This window comes from Pristiophorus japonicus, chromosome 9 (assembly GCF_044704955.1).
Source record: "Pristiophorus japonicus isolate sPriJap1 chromosome 9, sPriJap1.hap1, whole genome shotgun sequence".
NCBI classification, from domain to species: domain Eukaryota; kingdom Metazoa; phylum Chordata; class Chondrichthyes; family Pristiophoridae; genus Pristiophorus; species Pristiophorus japonicus.
Window position 1 is genome coordinate 210,207,042 of NC_091985.1, and position 25,154 is coordinate 210,232,195.

General features: G+C 48.1%; 1 protein-coding gene across 9 annotated transcripts in view; it reads right to left on the bottom strand.

Annotated features, from left to right (window-relative positions):
• Window positions 1-25,154, bottom strand: part of LOC139273581 (zinc finger protein 436-like) — a 201,639-nt gene that overhangs the window by 9,739 nt on the left and 166,746 nt on the right. The window contains exons 1-4 of one of the 9 annotated variants that reach the window (XR_011595230.1): window positions 23,712-23,797; window positions 22,841-22,931; window positions 18,547-18,635; window positions 2,558-2,848 (exon numbers count right to left, since the gene is read on the bottom strand). Coding sequence is in view for 6 of the 9 variants with exons in the window: in XM_070890519.1 (XP_070746620.1) it covers window positions 11,770-12,528 (759 nt within the window). In the remaining 3 variants the exon portion in view is untranslated. Of the gene's footprint in view, window positions 1-2,557; window positions 2,849-6,874; window positions 8,399-10,723; window positions 12,873-18,546; window positions 18,636-18,736; window positions 18,813-21,558; window positions 21,633-22,840; window positions 22,950-23,711; window positions 23,798-25,154 lie in introns of those variants that run through there. The other 8 variants (XR_011595232.1, XM_070890519.1, XM_070890518.1 and 5 more) reach the window with 8 other exon arrangements.

Genomic DNA, 25,154 nt, shown 5'->3' on the forward strand with positions numbered 1-25,154 from the left:
ATCTTTCCCGGGCCAGATGGGTTCGGTTGCGGCGACCCTGGCTCTGGACCAGAAAGTCCCGGAGTTCCTCTACGGGAATGAGGGGGGACTCAGCGGCGGGCACGAGGAGATCCACCGCCTCACTGGCGACGGACTCGAGATCTTCACCCGCGTCCTCCACCGAGTCCCCGTCCTCCTCCGGGAGGTCGCCGCTAGCAGCCGGCCCGTCGACCGCACGAGGTACGGCAAACAGCCCGGCCACTCCATCCGGCCCTGGCTCTGCCCCGATCACCACCCCCAGGATCGTCGACAGAGGAGTCCCCACTGGGCTCTTTTAAAAATGGTGCTGGGTCAGGAAGTGACAGCGGAAGGGGTTCCTCCTCCGCCCCAGGAGCCGGGGAACACGGAGAGACCTGGCCAAAGTAATGTTCCAGGTCCTCCAAGTACCCCAGCTCCAAAGTCGGGGGCGAGGGTTGTGGTTCTTCCCCCTCCCCGCCGCCACCTCCCGGCCCAGCGTGTACAGTGTACAGATTCATTAAAATTGTTAATACTGTTTATTTCTGCCAAGTCGAGCAAATCCCGGGGGAAGTTGGATAAAGGCTGGGCGGGCTCAGGTTCGGCCTTTTTGGCCCCGCCCACCTCAGTCCCCGGGACGCTCGACCCGGCGGCAATGCATTCCTCCGCTGGCCCCACGCCCCCCACGACAGGCAGATCCTCCACGCCATCCCCGGGAGGCAGAGGCTGGGCAGCCTCGACTGCCTCACCCTCCCCGGGGACAGATTCCTCCCGTCTATGGCGCAGTTTGGGTGCGCTGGTGGGGGACGCGGGACATGCGGCGGGCACCGACTCCTCCGTGGAGGGATGTTGTTTCCCCTCCGCCTCATTGGAGCGGTGCCTCCTTTTGTTCCTGGGGGTGCGCGGAGGCAGGGAGACCTCCATGTCTGCCGAGGCCTCCCGCTCCGCCACCCCCCTTTTTCTTATCTTGCCCGCGCCAGAGCCCCTCTGCGGTATTGGTCAAGGGCTCGGGCACGGGCTCAGGGCTCCCCGCGCTCGCCGATGACTGGGTTGGGCTGAGCGCGGTGGTCAAACTTTCTGGCGCGCCTCAAGATGTTTCGCCTTCCTCCGTGCCTTCCTTCCGATCGGACGCTCTCCCTCCCCCCCGCCAGAGGCCGTGAAAACAAAGACCTCCGATGATGCCCGCGCACCTACGGCTCCAGGCACGCGGACGCTACTAGGGGGAGGGGTGGCGGCGGCGCCAGCCTTGGCCGCCTTCGGTGATTTGGCGGCCTTGGAGGCGGGGCAGTTCTTGCGAACGTGCCCCACCTCCCTACAGGCATGGCACCGCACGCTGTCTGACGTCCAGAAGACGCGGTAGGCAGTCCCCTCATGCACCACATTAAATGATCCCTCTGTTGTCTCCTCCCGCGCCAGCCGGACAAAGAGCTGGCGGTGGAAGGAGAAGATGTGGCGCAGGCTGTTCTCCCTGAGGCCGAGCGGTATGGGGTTGATCCCTAACCTTACCTCCCCCAGTTGGTGCAGGTGAGGGAGGAGGAGCTCAGCGGGAACAAAGGGCGGGACGTTTGAAATGATGACCCTCTGCACGGTGGCCTCGAGAGGGTCCACCGGCAGGAATGTCCCGCCCACCGTGAGCCCCTTTTCAAGGGCCAGGGACACCGCCTGCTCCGACCTCAGGAAGAATACAGCCTTCCCAGACATCTTGGAGGCTGCGACAATGGCCGAGGGGCCGACTACCCCAGCCATCGCCCGCACGCACTCCTCAATGCTCATTGTGGGGTGAGTGTAGCTCTTGACCCTGTGTTTCTTAGTAATTAGTCTGAATGGTGGCAGGGCAGCAGGAGGCGCAGGAGGCGCCGTGGATGTGGACGCCGCCTGCGCATAAGTCTTAGCTGGCCCTGCCACCAGCGTGGATGGAGTTGCCATCATGGGGTCCCTTTAAGGGCTACACCCACCCCAGAGTCACAGGCCTTAATGGTCTTAAATTGGCCTTGTTTGAATTTCTGAGCAGAGGAGCTCTCAATGAGGCACACCTCTCCCCTAGTTGACAATTGGGGAGGGGCTTTGCTCCCTCTGCTCAGTTGTCTTAATTGTTTTTCCAATTAAGGAGGAAAGGGCTCTCAGAGAGAGAGGGGAGAGACAGAGAGAGTGACAGAGAGAGAGGGAAGCTGTGAGGGCAGGTCTCCCCTCACAGCGATGGGTGGGTGTTTTTCTGGGGCGCACTCCCTAGATGATGGAAAAACAAAGCAAGGCACAGTCTTATGGGATGGTTTTCGGGTGGGAGGAGAAGATGTCTTCACCTGGGACAGCTGGAGCCACCCAGGCACACACTCCCAACGATGTTTAATAGGGTGATTAGTAAATCTTCAGCCAGGTAGCTCCAGCTATCCCAGGCTAGGCAATGGGGGAGGGGTGCTTCAGTGGTGTGTGGGGCCTAGCTGTAAGCAAGACCCCCACACACTTCCACACACACACCCCCGCGATGTTCCGGGCCTCAAAGAAAATCTTCTTTTCTCCCCCCACCAATAAAACAATGTCTTTCGGGGAATGCACCAACACCCACCTGTAGAATGTTGTAGAATCTCCCTCCTTTCATACAGGTTGTTGCTCTTTTCCCCCTCTCTCCAACTCTTTGTAGCAGTAATAAAGTTGATAAATTTTTCTGCTCTCCTCCTCTCCCTCTGGATGTTGAACTGCAGTAAGCCAGCCCTTTCCTCCTCTTCCTGGGCTGGTCTCAGGGCTCACTCCAGGCCTTCCAGACAGGAGCTTCAGCAGGGAGTTCCTTCTCTCACTACAGCAGAGCTCCAACTGAATAGGCCGCGCCTCCAAAGCTCCACCATTGGTCCACAGATCCCTGAAAGTAGCAGGCCAGGTGGATAAGGTGGTTAAGAAGGCATATGGAATACTTGCCTTTATTGGTCGAGGCACAGAATATAAGAGCAGGGAGGTTATGTTTAAATTGTATAATACTTTGATTAGGCCACAGCTGGAGTATTGCGTGCAGTTCTGGTTGCCGTGTTATAGGAAGGATGTGATTGCACTAGAGAGGGAGCAGAGGAGATTTACTAGGATGCTGCCTAGAATGGAGAATCTTAGTTATGAGGACAGATTGGATAGGCTGGGTTGGTTTGTTCTCATTGGAACAGAGGAGATTGAGAGCAGACCTCATTGAGGTGTACAAAATATTGAGAGGCCTGGACATAGTGGATAGTAAGGGCCTATTTCCATTGGTGGAGGAGTCTATAATGAGAGGGTAAAGTTTTAAGGTGGTTAGTGGAAGCTTTAGGAGGGGATTTGAGAGGGGGCTTCTTTACACAGAGGGTTGTGGGGATCTGGAACTCGTTGCCTGGAAGAATGGTGGATGCAGAAACCCTCACCACTTTTAAGAGATGGTTGGATAGGCACTTAAAGTGCAGTAACCTGCAGGGTTACGGACCTAGAGCTGGTAATTGGGATTACACTGGATGACCTTTTGTTGGATGGTGCAGATATAATGGTAAGTACTGCAGGGAATAGAATACTGCCAGGGTGATGATCTGGACTAGTTTCGATCGCCTGGATCGGTCGGAGAGGAATTTTCTCATTTTTTTTCCCTAAATTGGCCTGGATTTTTATCTGGTTTTCACCTCTCCCAGGAGATCGCATGGCTCCGGTTGGGGGTGGAGTGTGGAATGTTTCAGTATAAGAGATAGCGCAGTTGTGTGAGGTGTACTGATTGGGCTGGGTACTCTTTGCCTTTCTGTCATTGTTCATAGGTTTATATGTAACCTTTAGGGCTGCTGCCCAAGGGCTGTGCGGCTCTTTGTCGGCCGGGGTGGCCAATTTTGGATCCAACTTGCTTCTTTGTCCTGGATCCCATGGACTTTAACCTTCATGACCAGTATACCATGTGGGACCTTATTAAATGCCTTGCTAAAGTCCATATGTACTACATCGTATGCACTACCCTCATCAACCCTCTTGGTTACCTCCTCAAAAAATCCAATCAGCGACAAGGAGAAAGGAAACAAAACAGGCTCTGGCTGGGTGGGGGGTGGGGCACGGGGGGAGGTGGGAGGGAGCCAAAAATTGGCAGCGGTTACACTGTGAAATTGTTGAACTCGATGTTAAGTCCAGAGGGCTGTAAAGTGCCTCAACGAAAGATGAGGTGCTGTTCCTCGAGCTTGCGTTGAGCTTTGCTGGAGACCAAGGATGGAGAGGTCAGAGTGGGAGTGGAGTGGAGAATTAAAGTGACAGGCGACTGGAAGCTCGGTCACACTTGCGGACTGTAAGTTCATTTTGTATGTTGTTTACCCTGTCAAACCCTGTAAGAATTTTGTATGTTTCAATGAAATCACCTCTCATACTTCTGAGCTCTAGATAATATCGGCCGAATCCACTTAATCTCTCGTGATAGGACGATCGGTCGGGGCGAGGGGGAGTGGGTGTCGGGTCTCGGGTCAGGGTGGGGGGGGTGGTTAGCGGGTCTCGGGTCGGGGCGGGGGGGAGGGAGCGGGTGTCGGGTCGGGTCTGATCGGCGGGGGGGATCGGGTGCCTGGTCGGCGGGGGGGCGGGGAGCGGGTGTCGGGTCAGGTCTGGTCGGCGGGGTGGGGGGGGAGCGGGTGTCGGGTCGGGTCTGGTCGGCGGGGGGGGAGTGGGTGTCGGGTCTGGTCGGGGGGGGAACAGGAGCTGGCCGTGGGAGGAGCCTCATTCACGCAGCCCCAGTGAGGCCATTCAGCCAGGGCTAGGGGCTGCGTGCTTTGGGCCCCTCCCACACAGTTCGGCGCCTGGTGCTACTGCACTTGCGTGCCGACTGCAGCGTGCAAATGCAGAGGTCCCGGCACTGTTTTCAGCGCCGGGACCTGGCTCCGCCCCCCCCCACAGCTCATGCTGGCTGCGCCGAGGGCCAGAGGACCTGTAAGTAGGTGGAGAATACCGGGGATTTTTTTAGGCGCCGTTTTAGGCGCGAAAAACAGGCGCCCAGCTCGAAACTTGGGCCCCATATTACAGGAAAGATGTGAGTGCACTGGAAAGGATGTGGAGAAGATTTACAAGAATGTTGCCTGGACTGGAAAATTTTGGCTATGAGGAAATATTGGAGGTGCTGGGTCTGTTTTCTTTGCAACAGAGGAGGCTGAGGGGAGACCTGATTGAGGTTTATAAAATTATCTGGAGCCTGGATAGAGTGGATAGGAAGGATCTGTTTCCCTTGGCAGAGGTGGTCAACAACCAGGGGGCATAGATTTAAAGTAATTGGTATGAGATTTAGAGGAAATATGAGGGGAAATTGATTTGTCCAGAGGGTGGTGGGGCTCTGGAACTCACTGCCTGAAAGGGTGGTAGAGGCAGGAACACTCACCACATTTAAAAAATACTTCGATGTGCACTTAAACATTTCCTAACATAGATGAGACTGCACACAGGGAGGTTAAAGTAACAGTGACCTCAGTCTTTATTAAGACACTCCAGAGTGAGGAACAGGCCTTAGGGGCCGGCTTATATACAGTGCTCCGAAGGGATGCTGGGATCCCTTGGGATTTCAGGGGATGCACTCCCTGGTGGCGGAACATGGGAGTGCATGCTTTACAGATATACAACATCACTCCTCCCCAAAGTCAAAGTGAAAACTATTTACAAGGTGAGGCAGTCGGGAGCCTTTCTTTCCCTGGTGGACCGCCTCGGTACAAATGTCTGTTCTGGTGTGTTGGCTGTGCCCTCGCTGGGCTGGCATGTTGTTGGCCCTGCAGGGCTGCTGGGTGAGCCTGGCCTTGCTGGGCTGTTGGGCATGATGGGTTCAATTTCCTGGTCCGGGGTGGTGTCGTTGATCCTTTGGGTGTGTGTTGTGGGCTCGAAAAAGGTGGTGCCTGATGTGGGCTGTTCAGAGCAGTCTGTGAACCGCAGCCTCGTTTGGTCCAGGTGCTTTCTGCAAATTTATCCATTGTCTAAGTTGACTACAAACACCCTGCTCCCTTCTTTGGCTATCACTGTGCCCGCGATCCACTTGGGACCATGTCCATAGTTTAGCACATACACAGGGTCATTCAGATCAATTTCCCGTGACACAATGGCGTGACCATCTTTTACATTTAGTTGCTGCCGTCTGCTCTCTACCTGATCATGCAGGTTGGGGTGAACCAGCGAGAGTCTGGTTTTAAGTATCCTTTTCTTGAGTAGCTCAGCCGGGGGCACCCCCGTGAGCGAGTGGGGTCTCGTGCGGTAGCTGAGCAGTACTTGGGACAGGCGGGTTTGGAGTAAGCCTTCTGTGACTCGTTTAAGGCTCTGTTTGATTGTTTGTACTGCCCGCTCTGCCTGCCCATTGGAGGCTGGTTTAAACAGGGCCCAGGTGACATGTTTGATCCCATTGCAGGTCATGAATTCTTTAAATTCGGCACTGGTGAAACATGGCCCGCTGTGGATGGCAAACATGGGCCTCAGGCTTTCAATGGCGGCGGTGGCAGTGCTTCCCGACATTATTTCACATTCAATCCATTTTAAAAAGCATCCACCACCACCAGGAACGTTTTACCGAGAAACGGGCCCGCATAGTCGACATGGATCCTCGACCATGGCCTGGAGGGTCAGGACCACAAACTTAGTGGTGCCTCTCTGGGCACGTTGTTCAACTGAGTACACATGCGGCATTGCCATACACAGTTCTCTAAGTCAGAGTCGATACCGGGCCACCACACGTGGGATCTGGCTATCGCTTTCATCATTACTATACCCGGGTGTGTGCTGTGGAGATCCGAGATGAACGTCTCCCTGCCCTTTTTGGGTAGCACTCCGCGGTTACCCCACAACAGGCAGTCTGCCTGAATGGGCAGCTTGTCCTTTTGTTGCTGGAATGGCTTGATTAGCTCTTGCATTTCAACGAGGATGCTGGCCCAGCTCCCATGCAGTACACAGTTTTTTTTACTAGGGACAGCAGAGGATCTTGGCTGGTCCAAGTCCTAATCTGGCGGGATGTGACAGGTGATTCATCATTTTCAAACGCTTCCATGACCATCAACAAGTCTGCGGGCTGCGCCACCATCAACAAGTTTGCAGGTTGCGCCATTTTCACCCCCGTGGTGGACAATGGTAGCCAACCGAGAACACCTGCACAGTTCTCGATGCCTGGCCTGTGGTGGATGGTATAGTTATACGCTGATAGCGTGAGTGCCCACCTTTGTATGTGGGCTGAGGCATTAGTATTTATCTCCTTGTTTTCAGTGAACAGGGAAATGAGGGGCTTGTGATTGGTTTCCAGCTCAAATTTGTGGCCAAACTGCCACTGATGCATTTTCTTTACCTCGAACACACACGCTAATTCCTCTTTCTCAATCATGCTGTAGGCCCTCCCGTCCTTAGACAAGCTCCTGGAGGCATATGCGACTGTTTGCAATTTGCTCGCAACGTTAGCTTGTTGTAATACACACCCGACTCCGTACGATGACCCATCACATGCTAGCACAAGTCTTTTACACGGGTTATACAGTACAAGCAGCTTGTTGGAGCATAAAATGTTTCTGGCTTTCTCAAAAGCAATTACTTGTTTTTTCCCCATATCCAATTCTCACCTTTATGCAATAACACATGTAGAGGGTCTAAGAGGATGCTTAACACCGGTAGGAAGTTACCAAAATAGTTGAGGAGCCCCAGGAATGACCGCAGCTCCGTGATGTTCTGATAGCCTCTGTCTTGGCGTATGTGGGCCGAATGCCATCCGCCGCAATCTTTCTCCCCAAAAACTGCACTTCTGTTGCCATGAAGATGCATTTTGACCTCTTCAGCTGCAGCCCTACGCGATCCAGTCGCTGGAGGACCTCCTCCAGGTTTTGTAGGTGCTCGACGGTGTCCTGACCCATGACCAATATTTCGTCCTGAAAAACCACCGTGCTTGGTACCGACTTGAGTAGGCTCTCCATGTTTCTCTGGAAGATCGCTGCAGCCTACCGAATTGTTGACTCTGCCCAATCTTATTATTCTCTAAGTGCATGTTACCATGTTGTTAATAATAGAATCGAGCATTTTCCATACTACTGATGTCAGGTTAACTGCTCTGTAGTTCCCCGCTTTCTCTCTTCCCTCCTTTCTTAAATAGCTCAGTTACATTTGCTATCTTCCAAACCACAGGAACCATTCTAGACTCTGGAATTTTGGAAGATGACAACCAATGCATCCACTAGTTCTATAGCTACCCTTTTCAATACCCTAGGATGTAGGCTATCAGGTCCAGGGATTTTATCGGCTTCCAGTCCCATTAATTTCTCCAGTACCATTTTTTGATGAATATTAATTTCTTTCAGTTCTTCATTCTCGCTAGACCCTGGGTTCTCCAGTAGATCCAGCAAGTTTTTTGCACCACTTTCCATGAAGACAGACATAAAATATGCATTTAATTTCTCTGCCATTTCCTTGTTCACATTATAATTTCTCCTGTCTCCTGTAGGGGAAACACATTTACTTTTACTAAACTTTTCCTTTTTACATACCCATAGAAGCATTTGAAGTCTGTTATTTTGTCTCTCACTAGTTTACTTTCATATTCTATTTTCCCTTTCTTAACAATTTCCTGGTCCTCCTTTGCTGAATTCCAAAATCTTCCCAATCCTCAGGCTTACTGCTCTTTTTGGCAACATTCTAAGCATCTTTCTGTCATCTAATACTATCTTTAACTTCTCTTGTTGGCCACGGTTGGACCACTATTCTTGTGGGATTTTTGTGCCAAAAAGGAATGTGTGTTTGTTGTAAATTATGTATTAATTCTTCAAGTGATAGCCATTGCTTTTCTACCATCATACCTTTTAATGTAGTTTCCCAATCTACCTTAACCAACTCTCCCCTCATACCTACATAATTTCCTTTGTTTAGATTTAAGACCCAAGTTTCAGATTTAACTAAATCACTTTCAAACTTAATGTAAAATTCTATCATATTATAGTCACTCTTCCCTAAGGGCCCCTTTACTATAACGTTATTAATTAACCCTTTCTTATTGAACAATACTAGATCTAAAATAACCTGTTCTCTAGTTGGTTCCTCAACATACTGATCTAGAAAACCATCTTGTATACTTTTCATGAATTCGTCCTCCACACTATTACTGCAAATTTGGTTTCCCCAGTCTATATGCAGATTAAAGTCCCCCATGATTATTGTATTACCTTTGTTACATGCACCTCTAATTTCCTGATTTATACTGTGCCCTACATTACCACTACGGTTTGGGGGCCGACAAACAACTCCGACCAATGTTTTCTGCCCCTTGCTGTTTCTTAGCTCCACCCAAACTGATTCTTGATTTTCTGAGCTAAGATCCTTTCCCTCTACTGTTTTTATCCCATCCTTTACTATCAGGGCTTCCTCTTCTCCTTTTCTATTTTGCCATCTCTTCTAAAAGTTATGTATCCTGAAATATTTAGTTCCCAACCGTGGTCACTTTGCAACCACATCTCCGTAATGGCTATTAGATCAAACCTATTAATTTCTATCTGTTCTACTAATTCATCTATTCTGTTGAGAATTCTTTGTCCATTAAAATATAGTGCCTTTAGCTTTGACTTTCTTCTATTTTTCCTTGATGTCTCCTTAGTCCGTAATGCCCTATTACCTTTGTTACTCTCTCTGTCTCTTCCTGACCCACTCTGCTTATTATTATCCAAAACTCTGCTTTAGATCCTTGACATGTCTCTTTTGCTTTTTCTCTGAATCTAAACCGTGCTGTACTTTCCTGGATCTCCCCACCCCGCCTTCAATAGTTTAAAACCCTGTTTACTGCCTTAGTTATTCAATTCGCCAGGACACTGGTTCCTGCCCAGCTCAAGTGAAACCCATGGCAAGGGAACAGCTCCCTCTTTGCCCAGTGCTGGTGCCAGTGTCTGTAAAGCATAACCCCTGCCTCCCACACCACTCTTTGAACCATGCATTTAATGTTCGAATCTGCTTCTCCCTGTAACAATTGGTGTGGGGTTCAAGTAACAATCCAGAGATTATTACCTTTGTGGTTCAGCTTTTTCATTTGAACCCCAACTCCTCCATCTCTTTCAGCAGAACCTAGCCCTACCTATGCATTAGTCCCTACATGGTCCACGACAACTGCATCCTCCCTTTCCCACTCCAAGTTCTGACTCTGATCTGCCCCAGGGAGGGGGCAATGTGTGATGTCCCTGTGGGGTGCAGTGTCTGACCCTGAGCTGCCCCAGGGAGGGGGCAATGTGTGATGTCCCTGTGGGGTGCAGTGTCTGACCCTGAGCTGCCCCAGGGAGGGGGGCAGTGAGTGATGTCCCTGTGGGGTGCAGTGTGTTCAGTGTCTGACCCTGAGCTGCCCCAGGGAGGGGGCAATGTGTGATGTCCCTGTGGGGTGCAGTGTGTTCAGTGTCTGACCCTGAGCTGCCCCAGGGAGGGGGGCAGTGAGTGATGTCCCTGTGGGGTGCAGTGTGTTCAGTGTCTGACCCTGAGCTGCCCCAGGGAGGGGGGCAGTGAGTGATGTCCCTGTGGGGTGCAGTGTGTTCAGTGTCTGACCCTGAGCTGCCCCAGGGAGGGGGCAATGTGTGATGACCCTGAGCTGCCCCAGGGAGGGGGGCAGTGTGTGATGTCCCTGTGGGGTGCAGTGTCTGACCCTGAGCTGCCCCAGGGAGGGGGCAATGTGTGATGTCCCTGTGGGGTGCAGTGTCTGACCCTGAGCTGCCCCAGGGAGTGGGCAATGTGTGATGTCCCTGTGGGGTGCAGTGTCTGACCCTGAGCTGCCCCAGGGAGGGGGCAATGTGTGATGTCCCTGTGGGGTGCAGTGTCTGACCCTGAGCTGCCCCAGGGAGGGGGCAATGTGTGATGTCCCTGTGGGGTGCAGTGTCTAACCTGAGCTGCCCTCGTTCCTCCTGCTTGAGTCACGCACCTCTCAGTCGGAGTTAATTGGAGGGACAGCGTCATCTACTGGACACAGGAGGTATTTCAAGGCACATCATGTCCAGCGCCATCCCAAAGAAGTTCAAAGCCAAACTGCAGATTCCATTAATTTTATCAATTGTTGAACAAAGTTTAGCTCAATTTGTTGCAGCTTTCAGTACTTGAAGAAATCCCTTTAAAGAGTGAAGTATAAATGTCTCCACAAGATCCTGCAAATCCCCTGGGAGGACAGGCGCACCAACAGCCGTGTCCTTGACCAGGCTAACATCCCCAGTATTGAAGCACTGACCACACTCGATCAGCTTCGCTGGGCAGGCCACATAGTGCGCATGCCAGATACGAGACTCCCTAAGCAAATGCTTTATGCCGAGCTCCTTCATGGTAAACGAGCCAAAGGAGGACAGCAGAAACGTTATAAGGACACCCTCAAAGCCTCGTTGTTAAAGTGCGACATCACCACTGACACCTGGGAGACCCCGGCGGCAGACCACCGAGGTGGAGAAAGTACATCCGGGAGGTCGTTGAGCTCTTCGAGTCTCAACGCAAAGAGCATGAAGAGGCCAAGCACAGGCAGTGGCAAACCAGCCCCACCGAACCCTTCTCTCGACGAATGTCTGTCCCACCTGTAACAGGGTCTGTGGCTCTCATATTGGACTGTTCAGCCATCAAAGAACTCACTTTGGGAGTGGAAGCAAGTCCTCCTCGATTCCGAGGGACTGCCTATGATGATGAGATGCAAACACAATTAGTATTATTTTTATCTGACCCATTTCCCATTGATTAATTGATCAAATATCCAGAATATTAAACTCCAGCCCAGTTATAGGGTAATCAATATCAGCAGAAAGAAACCCCAACGGTCAGAATGAACACGATTCAGTCTGGGATAACAGTAGTAGCCAAACCCTGCAGTCACTTGTGAACTCGCTGGTGTCTCAGCAGGTGGAATGATCGAGTGAATCGCTTCGCACATACAGAGCAGGTGAACGGTCTCTCCCCAGTGTGAATGCGCTGGTGTGTCAGCAGGTGGGATGACTGAGTGAATCCCTTCCCACACTCAGTGCAGGTGAATGGCCTCTCCCCAGTGTGAATGCGCTGGTGTGTCAGCAGGTGGGATGACTGAGTGAATCCCTTCCCACACTCAGTGCAAGTGAATGGTCTCTCCCCAGTGTGAATGCGCTGGTGTGTCAGCAGGTGGGATGACTGAGTGAATCCCTTCCCACACAGTGAGCAGATGAACGGCCTCTCCGCAGCGTGAACTCGCTGATGCACCAGCAGGTGGGATGACCAAGCAAATCGCTCCCCACAAACGGAGCAGGTGAACGGCTTCTCCTCAGTGTGAACTCGCTGGTGTATCAGCAGGATGGATGAGATAGTGAATCCCTTCCCACATACAGAGCAGATGAACGGTCTCTCCCCAGTGTGAACTCGTTGGTGTGTCAGCAGGCGGGATGACACAGTGAATCCTTTCCCACATTCAGAGCAGGTGAATGGTCTCTCCCCTGTGTGAATTCGCTGGTGAGTTAGAAGGTGGGATAACCGACTGAATCCCTTCCCACAATCAGAGCAGGTGAACGGCCTCTCCCCGGTGTGACTGCGTCGATGAATTTCCAGATCAGACGGGGAAATGAATCTCTTCCCACAGTCCCCACATTCCCATGGTTTCTCCATGGTGCAGGTGTCCTTGTGTCTCTCCAGGTTGGATGATCAGTTGAAGCCTTGCCACAAACAGAACACATGTACGGTTTCTCCCCGCTGTGAATGGTGCAATGTTTTTTCAGGCTGTGTAACTGGTTAAAGCTCTTTCCACAGTCAATGCACTGGAACACTCTCACTCGGGTGTGTGTGTCTTGGTGCTTTTCCAGTCACACTGATGTTTGAAATCTATTCCCACAGACAGAACAGACAAACATTTCTCCTTCCACATGCAAAGGCCGATGATATTCAGGTCCGGAGGAATCGAGTGATTCCGTTTGGTTTGAGTTTCCCATCTGCAAATCCTCCCCTTCCAATACCTTGGAAAAGGAGTTTACAAAAATCATTACTGAAAGTACAGGGCAGAAATTCAGAACACACAATTCTAGATTCCATGGAATCTTTTTTTCCTCTCTTGTTACATAGAAAGATAGAAAATAGGTGCAGGAGTAGGCCATTCGGCCCTTCGAGCCTGCACCACCATTCAATAAGATCATGGCTGATCATTCACCTCAGTACCCCTTTCCTGCTTTCTCTCCATACCCCTTGATCCCTTTAGCCTTAAGAGCCATATCTAACTCCCTCTTGAATATATCTAATGAACTGGCATCAACAACTCTCTGCAATAGAGAATTCCACAGGTTAACAACTCTCTGAGTGAAGAAGTTTCTCCTCATCTCAGTCCTAAATGGCTTACCCCTTATTCTTCCTCCAAAGCTGTAAATCACTGTCCTATGCACTCTCCATCCTCCCTGTGCTGAAATTCAAACACATCGCACGTCTGAAGACAGCGTATCCTCTGCTCCCAGTTTTCACCACCAACTCTGTCTGGGTTCAGTCCCACACTCACTGGTACCCCTCCCCTGAAAGTGCTGACTCTGGCTGGGTTCAGTTCTACACTCACTGGTTCCCCTCCCTCTCCTCCCCTGAAGGTGCTGACTCTGGCTGGGTCCAGTTCTACACTCACTGGTTCCCCTCCCCTGAAGGTGCTGACTCTGGCTGGGTTCAGTTCTACACTCACTGGTTCCTCTCCCTCTCCTCCCCTGAAGGTGCTGACTCTGGCTGGGTTCACTGGGATCCTGTAGCCCCGCCCATACTTTGCTCTTTTGCAAAGATGGCCACACATGCGCTCTACGTCTCGATGAATCTCGGTGGCGACGCATAAACCTGCAGCTTTCCTATAATAATAACTTTTATTTATATAGCACCTTTAACGTAGTACAATGTCCCAAGGCACTTCACAACAGTGTCACAAGACCAGTTCACCTAACATTTGTCGCAGGACATTTGGAAAAGCATAATTCAGCCAAGCAGAGTTAGCATGGTTTTTCTCCTGCTATGGCCCCAGCTTCTGATACACGCTTATGTTTATAGATTCTGTCCCTTCCTGTTCCGTTTTTGTTTCCCCCAATGCTACCCTGCTCTATTGCCTTCACCTTATTCTTTGAGCTTTTAGGTTTCTGCTCACCTGAACCCTAACCACCACTGATTACTAAAGCTCTCTCTGCAGCCCTAGTTATTCGGTTCACCAGGACCCTAACCCCAGCACATTCCAAGTGGAGTCCGTCCCAAGTATAATGTGGGAAAGTGAGGTTGTCTGCTTTGGCAGAAAAAATAAAAAAGCAAATTATTATTTAAATGGAGAAAAATTGCAAAGTGCTGCAGTACAGAAGCACCTGGGGGTCCTTGTGCATGAAACACAAAAAGTTAGTATGCAGGTACAGCAAGTCATCAGGAAGACAAATGGAATGTTGGCCTTTATTGCAAGGGGGATGGAGTATAAAAACAGAGAAGTCCTGCTACAACTTTACAGGGTATTGGTGAGGCCACACCTGGAGTACTGCATGCAGTTTTGGTCTCATTATTTAAGAAAGGATATACTTGCACTGAATAAGATAAGATTCACTCGGTTGATTCCGGAGATGACGGGGTTGACTTATGATGAGAGGTTGAGTAGGTTGGGCCAATACTCATTGGAGTTCAGAAGAATGTGAGGTGGTCTTATTGAAACATATAAAATAATGAGGGGGCTCGACAAGGTGGATGCAATGAGGATATTTCCACTCATAGGGGAAACTAGAACTAGGGGACATAGTCTCAGAATTAGGGGTCACTCATTTAAAACTGAGATGAGGAGGAATTTATTCTCTCAGGTGGTTGTAAATCTGTGGAATTCTCTGCCCCAGAGAGCTGTGGTGGCTGGGCCATTAAATATAATTAAGACGGAGATAGACCGATTTTTTGAGCGATAAGGGAATTAAGGGTTATGAGGAGCGGGCAGGGAAGTGGAGCTGAGTCCATGATCAGATTAGACATGTGCTTACTAAATGGCAGAGCAGGCTCGAGGGGCCAAGTAGCCTACTCCTGCTCCTATTTCTTATGTTCTTATGTTCTCATTACATAGTGCCAGATCTAAGATAGCTTGCTCCCTGGTTGTTTCCACAAAGTACTGTCAAGGAAACTATCCCAGATACACTCTGAATTCTTCGTCAAGGCTATCTTGGCCAATTTGATTTGTTCAATCAATATGAAGATTAAAATTGTCCATGATTATTCCGGTTCCTTTTTTTACAAGCCTCCATTATTTCTTGATTTATACTCCATCCAACAGTTTAGTTACTATTAGGGGGCCTATAGACTACGCCCACCAGTGAGTGTAGTATTTATTCTGTATCTGTCAGTCTCTGGTTAGCGAATGTGGCTTTTCCTTTATACATGTAAGTTTATGGTATGGAAGGGAGGTTTTCACTCTGTACCTATCAATTACTGGTAAGTGAGTGTGGGTTTCATTCTGTATCTTTCATTCTCTGGTATGTGAGTGTTGGATTTACACAGTCCTTGTCATTTTCTGATATGTGAGTGTGGGTTTTACCTGTGTCTGTTTCTGATATTTGTGTGTGGGTATTACTCTATCTCTCAGACTATGGTATGTGAGTGTGAATTTTACTCTGTATATAACAGTTTTCGGAGTGTGAGTTTGGATTTCACACTATACTTGTCAGTCTCTGGTATATGTGTGGATTGTATCGGTAAATTTCATTCTCTGGTAGGTGAGTGTGGGTTATACTCTCGGTCAGTTTCAGGTAATGTGTGCTTCTGTCTGTACCTGTCTGTTTCTGGTATTTGAATGGGGCTTCATTCTGCACCTTTCAGTTTTTCTGATGTGAATGTGGGCTTTAATCTGTACCTGTCAGTTTCTGGTATGTGAGTGTGGGTTTTATTCTGTATCTTTCAGTCTATGGTATGTGAGTGTGTGTTTTACTCTGTATTTGTCAGTCTATGGTATGTGAGAGTGGGTTTTACTCCATCTGTCAGTCTCTGGGATTTGAGTGTGAATTTTTCTCTGTATCTGTCAGTTTCTGGTATATGGGTTTGGGTATTATGTGCAAGTGTCAATCTCAGTAACATGAATGTGTATTTTTGTCTGTATCTTTCACTCTCTGGGATGTGAGTGTGCGTTTTATTCTTTATCTGTCAGTCACTTTTATGAGAACGTGGATTTTACTCTACAGCTGTCAGTCTCTGGGATGTGTATGTGGGTCTTACTCCTGTCAGTTGCTGTTATGCGAATGTGTGTTTTATTCAAGTGGGTGAATGTGGATTTCACTCTGTATCTGTCAGTCTCTTGTGTGTGAATGTGGCACTTTTTATCTGTACCTGTCTGTTTCTGTTATGAATGGGGTTATATTCTATAGGTCACAGTTTCTGTTATGTGAGTGTGGAGTTTAACACATTCTACCTGTCTGTCACTGGTATGTTAATGTGTGTATGTGTTCTGTACCCGTCAGTTGCTATTATATGAATGTTGATTTCATTCTGTGCCTTTAAGTGTCTGGTACAGCTGTGGTATTGTGGGTTTGACATTGAATCAGTCAGTCACTTTCAGGTCAGTGTTGATTTTACTATCTATCTGTCACTCTCTGGTGTTTTATTCTGTATCTGTCCATCACTGGGAAGTGAGTGTGCGTTTCATTCTGTAGCTATCTGTTTCTGATATTTGAGTAAGGGTTTTAATCAGTACCTGTAGGTTTCTGTTATGGGAGTGTGGTTTTTAATTTGTATTTGTCAGTCTCTGGAATGTGAGTGTCCGTATTACTCGATCTATCGGTCTCTGTAATGTGAGTGTGGGTATTACTCTGTATCTATTGGTCCCTGGAATGTGAGTGTGGGTATTACGCTATATCTATCATTCTCTGGAATGTGAGTGTGGGTATTACTCTGTATCTATCAGTCTCTGGAATGTGAGTGTGGGTATTACTCTATCTATCAGTCTCTGGAATGTGAGTGTGGGTATTACTCTATCTCTCAGACTCTGGAATGTGAGTGTGGGTATTACTCTGTATCTATCAGTCTCTGGAATGTGAGTGTGGGTATTACTCTATCTATCAGTCTCTGGAATGTGAGTGTGGGTATTACGCTGTATCTATCATTCTCTGGAATGTGAGTGTGGGTATTACTCTGTATCTATTGGTCTCTGGAATGTGAGTGTGGGTATTACTCTATCTATCAGTCTCTGGAATGTGAGTGTGGGTATTACTCTGTATCTATCAGACTCTGGAATGTGAGTGTGGGTATTACTCTATCTATCAGTCTCTGGAATGTGAGTGTGGGTATTACTCTGTATCTATCAGTCTCTGGAATGTGAGTGTGGGTATTACTCTGTATCTATCAGTCTCTGGAATGTGAGTGTGGGTATTACTCTGTATCTTTCAGTCTCTGGAATGTGAGTGTGGATATTACTCTGTATCTATCAGTCTCTGGAATGTGAGTGTGGGTATTTATCTATCAGTCTCTGGAAAGCGAGTGTGGGTATTACTCTGTATCTATCGGTCTCTGGAATGCAGAAGTGTTTTTTTTCTGTACCTCTCAGTTTCTGGTGAGTGACTGGAGTTCACTCTCTAACTATCTGTCCCTGGTATATGAGTGTGAGTATTTGTCTGTAGCTGTAAGGGCCTGGTAGGGGAGTGTGGGTTTCACTCTCAATCAGTCAGTCAATCTCAGGTATTGGAGGTGATTGTGATTCTTTCTCAATCTGTCATTCAATGTGTCTGAGTGTATGAATCATTATGTTAATCCCAGTCTCTGGTACTGTTTGAGAGTGTGGGATTGATTATGTATCTGTTAGACTGGTGATGTGTGCGAGTGTGAGATTGATTATGTATCTGTTAGACTGGTGATGTGTGAGAGTGTGGGATTGATTATGTATCTGTTAGATTGGTGATGTGTGAGAGTGTGGGATTGATTATGTATCTGTTAGACTGCTGATGTGTGAGTGTGTGGGATTGATTATGTATCTGTTAGACTGGTGATGTGTGAGAGTGTGGGATTGATTATGTATCTGTTAGACTGGTGATGTGTGAATGTGTGGGATTGATTATGTATCTGTTAGACTGGTGATGTGTGAGAGTGTGGGATTGATTATGTATCTGTTAGACTGGTGATGTGTGTGAGTGTGGGATTGATTATGTATCTGTTAGACTGGTGATGTGTGTGAGTGTGGGATTGATTATGTATCTGTTCGATTGGTGATGTGTGAGTGTGGGATTGATTATGTAATTGACAGTCTCTTGTACTGAGCTATTCTTGCTCTGTGTGACTGTTGGATTTGGTTCCTTCTCCACCTGCTGTAGGCGGATGATAGTTTGCGATTACCGATGACTGTCTCAGGAGGAGGTTTGGTTCAGGCCATTACCTCTGTTTCTCTGCTCTTGTATGATAGCAGTTGGGTTTGAGAGTCAGTGTACAGACAGCAGTGTGGATTGACACCGTGTCAGTGTCTATCTGTTCATGTGTCTGAGTAAAGGATCTGCCTTTCAATGCAATATGATTGGACTTTGGAACAACATATTATTGTACTGCTCCAAGTGACTGTGGGATTCATAGCATAACTCTGGGAATTTGGATCACTGTGGGACTGGCAGCTTCTGCTACCTGTGGCAATATGATTGCGGTCAGTTCTGTGTCTCTGCGCTCTGAGAGTGATAATGTACTTACTGTGTGTGAGAAGGAGCTGCCTGCACTGTTTCTTGTGTTCCGGGTTGAGGAAAGATCAAATTTATTCTGGCTTGGTGAAGTATTTTGCTCTGAGAATAATAATAGGAGAACACTATTAGTTATGATATGGACAGGCAATGGAGAGAATAAATTTATAATTCATGTGTTTGTGCATAATAAAGTAAAGTACCTGGAGAGAGGAAACCGTGATACAAACAGAGTCCTTGTCTGACCTCACTGCAGTACAGCGACACTCAGATTTTCCACACCAGGTGTGTAGGACAGTTCTATAGAAAGTTATCAGCATCCAGACACAACCCAAACCCAGCACTGGTCCATGAATGGGACACCCGATTGGCACAGTCCAGGTTTATATCTCCCACTCCCATGGGACTACCTGTACAATTCTGAATCGCTTCCTGGAATATAACCACAGGTACCTGGGTTGTACAACAATTGTTCTCAGTCTATTGAAACCGAGCTGAGGGCCTGTGTCATTAACAGAATGTCACAGTTACCAGATGCTGATGTATCTGAGGGAGCGACAATGTATCTCTCGATCACCAGCAACATGGTTCTGGAGAAATCAACGCACCGAAACAAAATAACCCATTTTTGAAATGTCTCCCATCACATTCCTCTTTTGGTATCTGCAGTAGATGCACTTTGTGACACTCCTCACATCCAGGCTGTGTTTACACTGTTTAATGTCCAAGAACAACAGACACTGAGATTGGAACTGAATCAGGAACATTCACTACTGATTTGGGGAAAGAAAGCAGCAATGATTTGAAAGAGCGAGGTGATTTACTTTCTCTGTTACCTTACACGGAACACACACAGCCAGAGAATGGCCTCTCCCTTCCCCCACTCACTCCATGTTCTGGAACGACTTCCTGCTCCACTCTGCCTCTTACAGACAGCCCCCGACAGCCGCTGAACTTACCCCGACTCAAAGCCCATCTGCGGACACAGTCCCAATGCGATGAGCTGCTGTAAGGAGGCTGCTGTTTGCTCCCTTACTCGGGCCTGGGATATCTCCGCTCCCTGATGTGTTCAATGATCATCAGCCCAGCACAGAGGAAACGGCAGCCGCTGACAGAGCTGGGGGAGGGGAGCTCACATGGGCCCTTCCCGTTGGTTTAAACACTGTGGGGAGGGGAGGAGCAGCGTGTATTTAGCGCATGCTCAGACCATCTTTTTGTCACAAATTAAATTAGCAAAAATGGGATTATTTCACAAGTTGCTTTTATCACTAATTAAATGGGCCACATTGCGAGCATATTAGTTATCATCCGAATTACTGAAAAAATGATTGTGTGAGCCGGACACTGGAGTACGAGTGCCTAAACTGTTTTACTCATTCCGTCAGCCTCTGGCATGTGTTTCCCTGTCAGTTTCTGACAGGCGTGTATGGGTTTTACTTGCATATTATCGTTCAGATACATGGGTGTGGGTTTCATACTGTACCCGTCTATTTCTGCGATGTGAATGTGGGATTTATACTGTACCTCTTTGTTTCTGGTATCTGAGTGTGTGTTTTATTCTGTACCTGTCAGTTGTTGTGAAGTGAATGTGAGATTTATTCTGTACCTGTCAGTCTCTGCTATGTGAGTTGGGATTTATTGTGTACCTGTCAAATTTTGAGATGTGAGTTTGGGTTTTGTTGTCTACCTGTCAATTTCTTATATGTGAGTGTGGGTTTTATTGTGTACCTATCAGTTTCTGATATGTGTGAGTGTGCGTTTTATTCTATATCTATCAGTTTCTGATGAGTGTGGTCTTTATCTGTATCGGTCAGTTTCGGTTATGTCTGTGTGTGTTTTATCATGTACCTGTCAGTTTCTGATATGAGTGTGTGTACTTTAACCTGTATCGTCAGCTTCTGGTATCTGAGTGTGGATATTGACCAGTATCCATCAGTTTTTCAGATTGGAGTATGGATTTTATTCTGTACCTGTCAGATTCCGGTATGGGAGTATGGGGTTTAATCGATACCTGTCATTTTCTGATGAGTGACTGTGGTTTTAATCTGTAGCGGTCACTTTCTGGTATCTAAGTGTGGATTGCATTCTGTACCTGTCAGTTTCTGCTATGTGAATGTGGGTTTTATTCTGTACTTGTCAGTTACTGCTGTGTGAGTGTAGGAATTAATATGTACCTGTCAGTTTCTGAGATTCATTGTGTTTTTTTCTGTACCTGTCAGTTTGTGGCAGAAGTGTGGGGTGTCAGTTTCTGGTATCTGCGTGTGAATTTTTACCTTTATATGTCAGTTTGTGCAATGTGAATGTGGGATTCATTCTGCATCTCTCATTCTGGGGTGTGTGAGTGTGTGTTTCCTCTATACCTGCCGGTTTCTGGTATGTGAGTGTGGGATTTATTCTGCACCTGTCAGTTTTTGTATCTGTGTGTTAGTTTTATTCTGTATCTGTCAGTTTCTGGTATGTGAGAGTGTGTTTTATCCTATATCTGTGAAATTTACAGATCAGAGATGAACCCAACAGACAAAAGTTTTTCATTATATTGGACAAATGCGATTCAGAAATATTTGGAGTAGAGACTAGCTATTAGTACATTATATAAACCATAACTGTCAGTGGTACAGTGTGTAAGTGTGGTATTCATTCTGTATCTATCAGTCTGTGGTACAGTGAGCGAGTGTGGGATTAATTCTGTATCTGTCAGTGAGTGGTACAGTGAATGAGTGTGGGATTCACTCTGTATGTGACAGTCTGTGGTACAGTGAGTGAGTGTGGGATTCACTCTGTATCTGTCAGTCTCTGGTACAGTGAGTGAGTGTGGGATTCACTCTGTATCTGTCAGTCTCTGGTACAGTGAGTGAGTGTGGGATTAACTCTGTATCTGTCAGTCTGTGGTACAGTGAGTGAGTGTGGGATTCATTCTGCATCTGTCAGTCAGGGGTACAGTGAGTGAATGTGAGAATTATTCTGTATCTGTCATAAATGCAAGTGTTTGTTGTTGGTATAGAAATGAAGCTTTTCAGTTACTTACGGTGGTTAACATTTACGCAGAAGAAAATGTCAGAAGCAGCCTCGTGGATAACCGTCAGCAAAGTGCTGTTACTGGTGAGATCACGATTTGCTCGATGAAAACTTGGCTAATAACTCGAGAGGTGATGGAAAAGAAAGCAACATTTGGGGATGTTTGAGTGAGATGAGAAAACATAATCAGCGCGAGGAGCCTGATCAGAGAGCTGGTGGGCAAGAAACATTGAGCTCCTGTTTACTGCCCGATGCTATTTCCAAAACAACGGGGAAGAACAGTCCTTGGATCTGGGAACTTGAGGAGGCCTTTCAGCACATGGAACTTGGAGGCAAATCATCCCTTATAGCCTGTTACATAAGGAACAGGAGGAGGCCATTCAGTCCCTCGAGTCTGTTACAGTGGAATTGAAGGAGGCCTTTCAGCCCCTCCTGCATGTTATATAGGAACTGGAGGAGGACATTCAGCCTCTCAAGCATGTTAAATTAGGATCATAAGCAGGCCATTCAGCCCTTTGGCCCTGTGACATGGGAGCAGGAGAAAGCCAGTCAACCCTTCGAGAATATTATATAGGAACAGGAGGAGGCCATTCAGCTCCTCGAGCCTATTACATTTGGAACTGGAGAGGGCCATTCAGCTCCTTGAGCTTATTACATTTGGAACTGGAGAGGGTCATTCAGCTCCTTGAGCCTATTACATTTGGAACTGGAGAAGGCCATTCAGCTCCTCGAGCCTATTACATTAAGAACTGGAGAGGGCCATTCAGCAATTGGAGTTAGAAAGCAATAGGATGACACAATTCTGCCCCTCAGGTCTGTTACATTAGGAATAGGACAAGGACATTCATCCCCACGGGACTGTTTCATGGGAACGGGAGGAGGACATTCAGATCCGCGAGCTTGTTATATCGGAACTGGAGGAGGCCATTCAGTCCCTGGAGTCTGTTACACTGGAATAGAAGTGGCTATTCAGCCCCTGGAACCTGTTACATAAGAACTAAAGGAGGCCATTCATCCCATTCTAGCCTGATACATAGGCACAGGGGGAAGTCATTCTGCCCCTAGAGCTTGTTACATATGAACAGGAGGAGGCCATTAAGCCCCTCATGTTTATTACATTAGGAACAGGAGAAGGCCACTCAGTATCTCCAGTCTGTTAAATTGGAACAGGAGGTGGCCATCAGCCCCCTCAGGCCTGTTACACAGGAATAGGAGGAAGCCATTCAGCACCACAAACATGTTTAATTCGGATAACCTGTCTGCGTACCCGCACACTGTGATAGGTACCGTACCTACTGTGTGTGAGAAGGAGCTGGTTACACTGTTCCTTATGTCTCAGGTGGAGGAAACTTCACATTTGTTCCGGTTCCTTCAATTCCTTGCCTGTAGGAGAAGGTATCTCTGATCATTCAAGAATAGGAGAGGTAGAAAAAAGACGAAAGTGATGAATGTAATCGTTCAATTAATATTCATTATGAACATTCACAAAGGGAAGCCAGCGATACAAACAGTGTCAGTGTCTGACTCCACTGCAGTACTGCAGCACTCGGCTTCTGCACACCAAGTGTGTTGGGCAGATTTACAGCAATTTACTGACATCCAGACACAACCCAACCCCTGCCCTGCTTCAGGAATGGGACTACCCGATGGAGCACGGACTTTTACACAGCTCAGATTGCTACTCCCCTTTCCCAGGGCACTAACCGTTCAACCAGAAACAAAGAGCCGCTGTTTAAAACGTGTCTTTCACATTTCTCACCCGGTGCCTGCAATAGATGCTCCTTGTATAAATCCTCAGTGTCCGGCTCTGCTTCCACTGCTCACTGTCCAATGACAACAAACACAGTGAGACTGGAACGAAAGCAGGAACGTTCACTACTGGCTTGCAGGAAGAAAGCAGCAATGATTGTAAACAGCAAATCCTTCCCATTCTGTCTCCTTTACCCGGGACACACGCTGTCCACACACAGCCCGAGAATGGCCTCTCCCTTCCCCCACTCACTCCACGCACTGAGACCAGTTCTTGCTCCACTCCACCTGTTACACACAGACCCCGACTCCCCCTGAACTTCCCCCGGACTCAGTGCCGATCTCTGAGCCCATCTGCGGACACGCTCCCAAAGCGATGTGCTGCTGTAAGGAGGCTACTGCTCGCTGCCTTACCCCGGGGCTGTGGTGTCTCAATTCCCGGTTGTTTAAACCATCTTCTTCCGCTCACTGAGTGAATAGCGCTCACAGGCAGGGCTGGGGGAGGGGAGAGCGCATGCGCTCTTCTGCTCACTGGAAATCGACACGGGGGCGGGGCTTATCCCCGCATGCGCAGCTCGCTGTAATAATTCAGCCTTTAAAAATCAAAGTGCACTTTTCCCGATTTACTTTTATCAGAATCTGAGCAAAGGAACTGGGCCTGGGGGGCAAGGGCAGAAAATGTTTAAAGATGGGGGCCTTGCCCCTTTGAGATGCTCAATTTGGGATCATTCCGTGCAGTGTGTTTTTCACTTCGTGAGCCCGTCTTCACAAAGCAATCCTGCAGAAACATCGGAGGGACGGGGGAGTAGGACTGTTTGTTGGGACTGTGCAGGAGTTAATATCTGACAGAAACTGTCCCAGATTAATTTAATCAGAGTGAGACATTCGGTCACTGAGTGTAATACCGAACGGCCCTGAGCTGCAAGATTACAGAGAGTACAACAGGCAAGCGAGGGTTAAATATGGGACCTTGTTTCTCTCACTCTCTGACACTGTCCCGCAGTGTGGGATTAATAATGTGTCTGTCTGTGGTACAATATCAGTGAGAGAGGGGACTGCATCTTATGTCTCTCCAATGGGATCTTTCAGGATAAAACCGGGCCTCACAGGTCAGTCTGGAACTGATACTGTGCATGTTTCTGTGTCTCACCGCCCTGCCTCCCCTGTCTCTCTCTCTCTCAGCCCACTCTCTCTCTGCCGCTATCCCCCTTTCTCTTGAACTGTCTGTGAAGGCGGGATTCTGTTATTTAGCGCGATGTGGAAACACTGTTGGAATTACAACACTGAGAATGTTTCTGTTTCTCTCTCTGGTGCAATACATGACGGTGTGGCACTGTGACTGAGTGTAATATGGAGACACTGATATACAATGTAAGACTGATACTGTGCCTGTCTCTCTCTCTTTTCCGCTGATGCTGTACATGAATATGTGATAGTATCATAGAGCGTAATAAGCAGACACAGTTAGGGAGTTTAAGACTGGTACTGTGTCTCTGTCGCTCTCTCTGATAGCCATCTCTGGGTGTTGAGTATGAGATGGATAGGACACCAGTTACAGTTAAATGTCCCTCCGTTTAGGAGGAGAGAGAGACACAAAGAGGCTGGTGCGACGGTGAACACATAATTTATATTTTCACGTTAAGCAAACATATTTCTGCGTGCGAACAATATAACAACTTAACAGCAGATATGGGTTAAGCCAGCCTCTGCTGTGATTGGCTCCTGCCCCTGAATCTGGAACAGGCACTGTGAGGGGCGCCGGTCTCAGAGTGTTTAACACTTACTGAGCTGGGAAACTACAACTAACCCCGAGAATCTGCAGCACAGGCCGAGCGGAGAGGAAACCCTGTGCTGGGA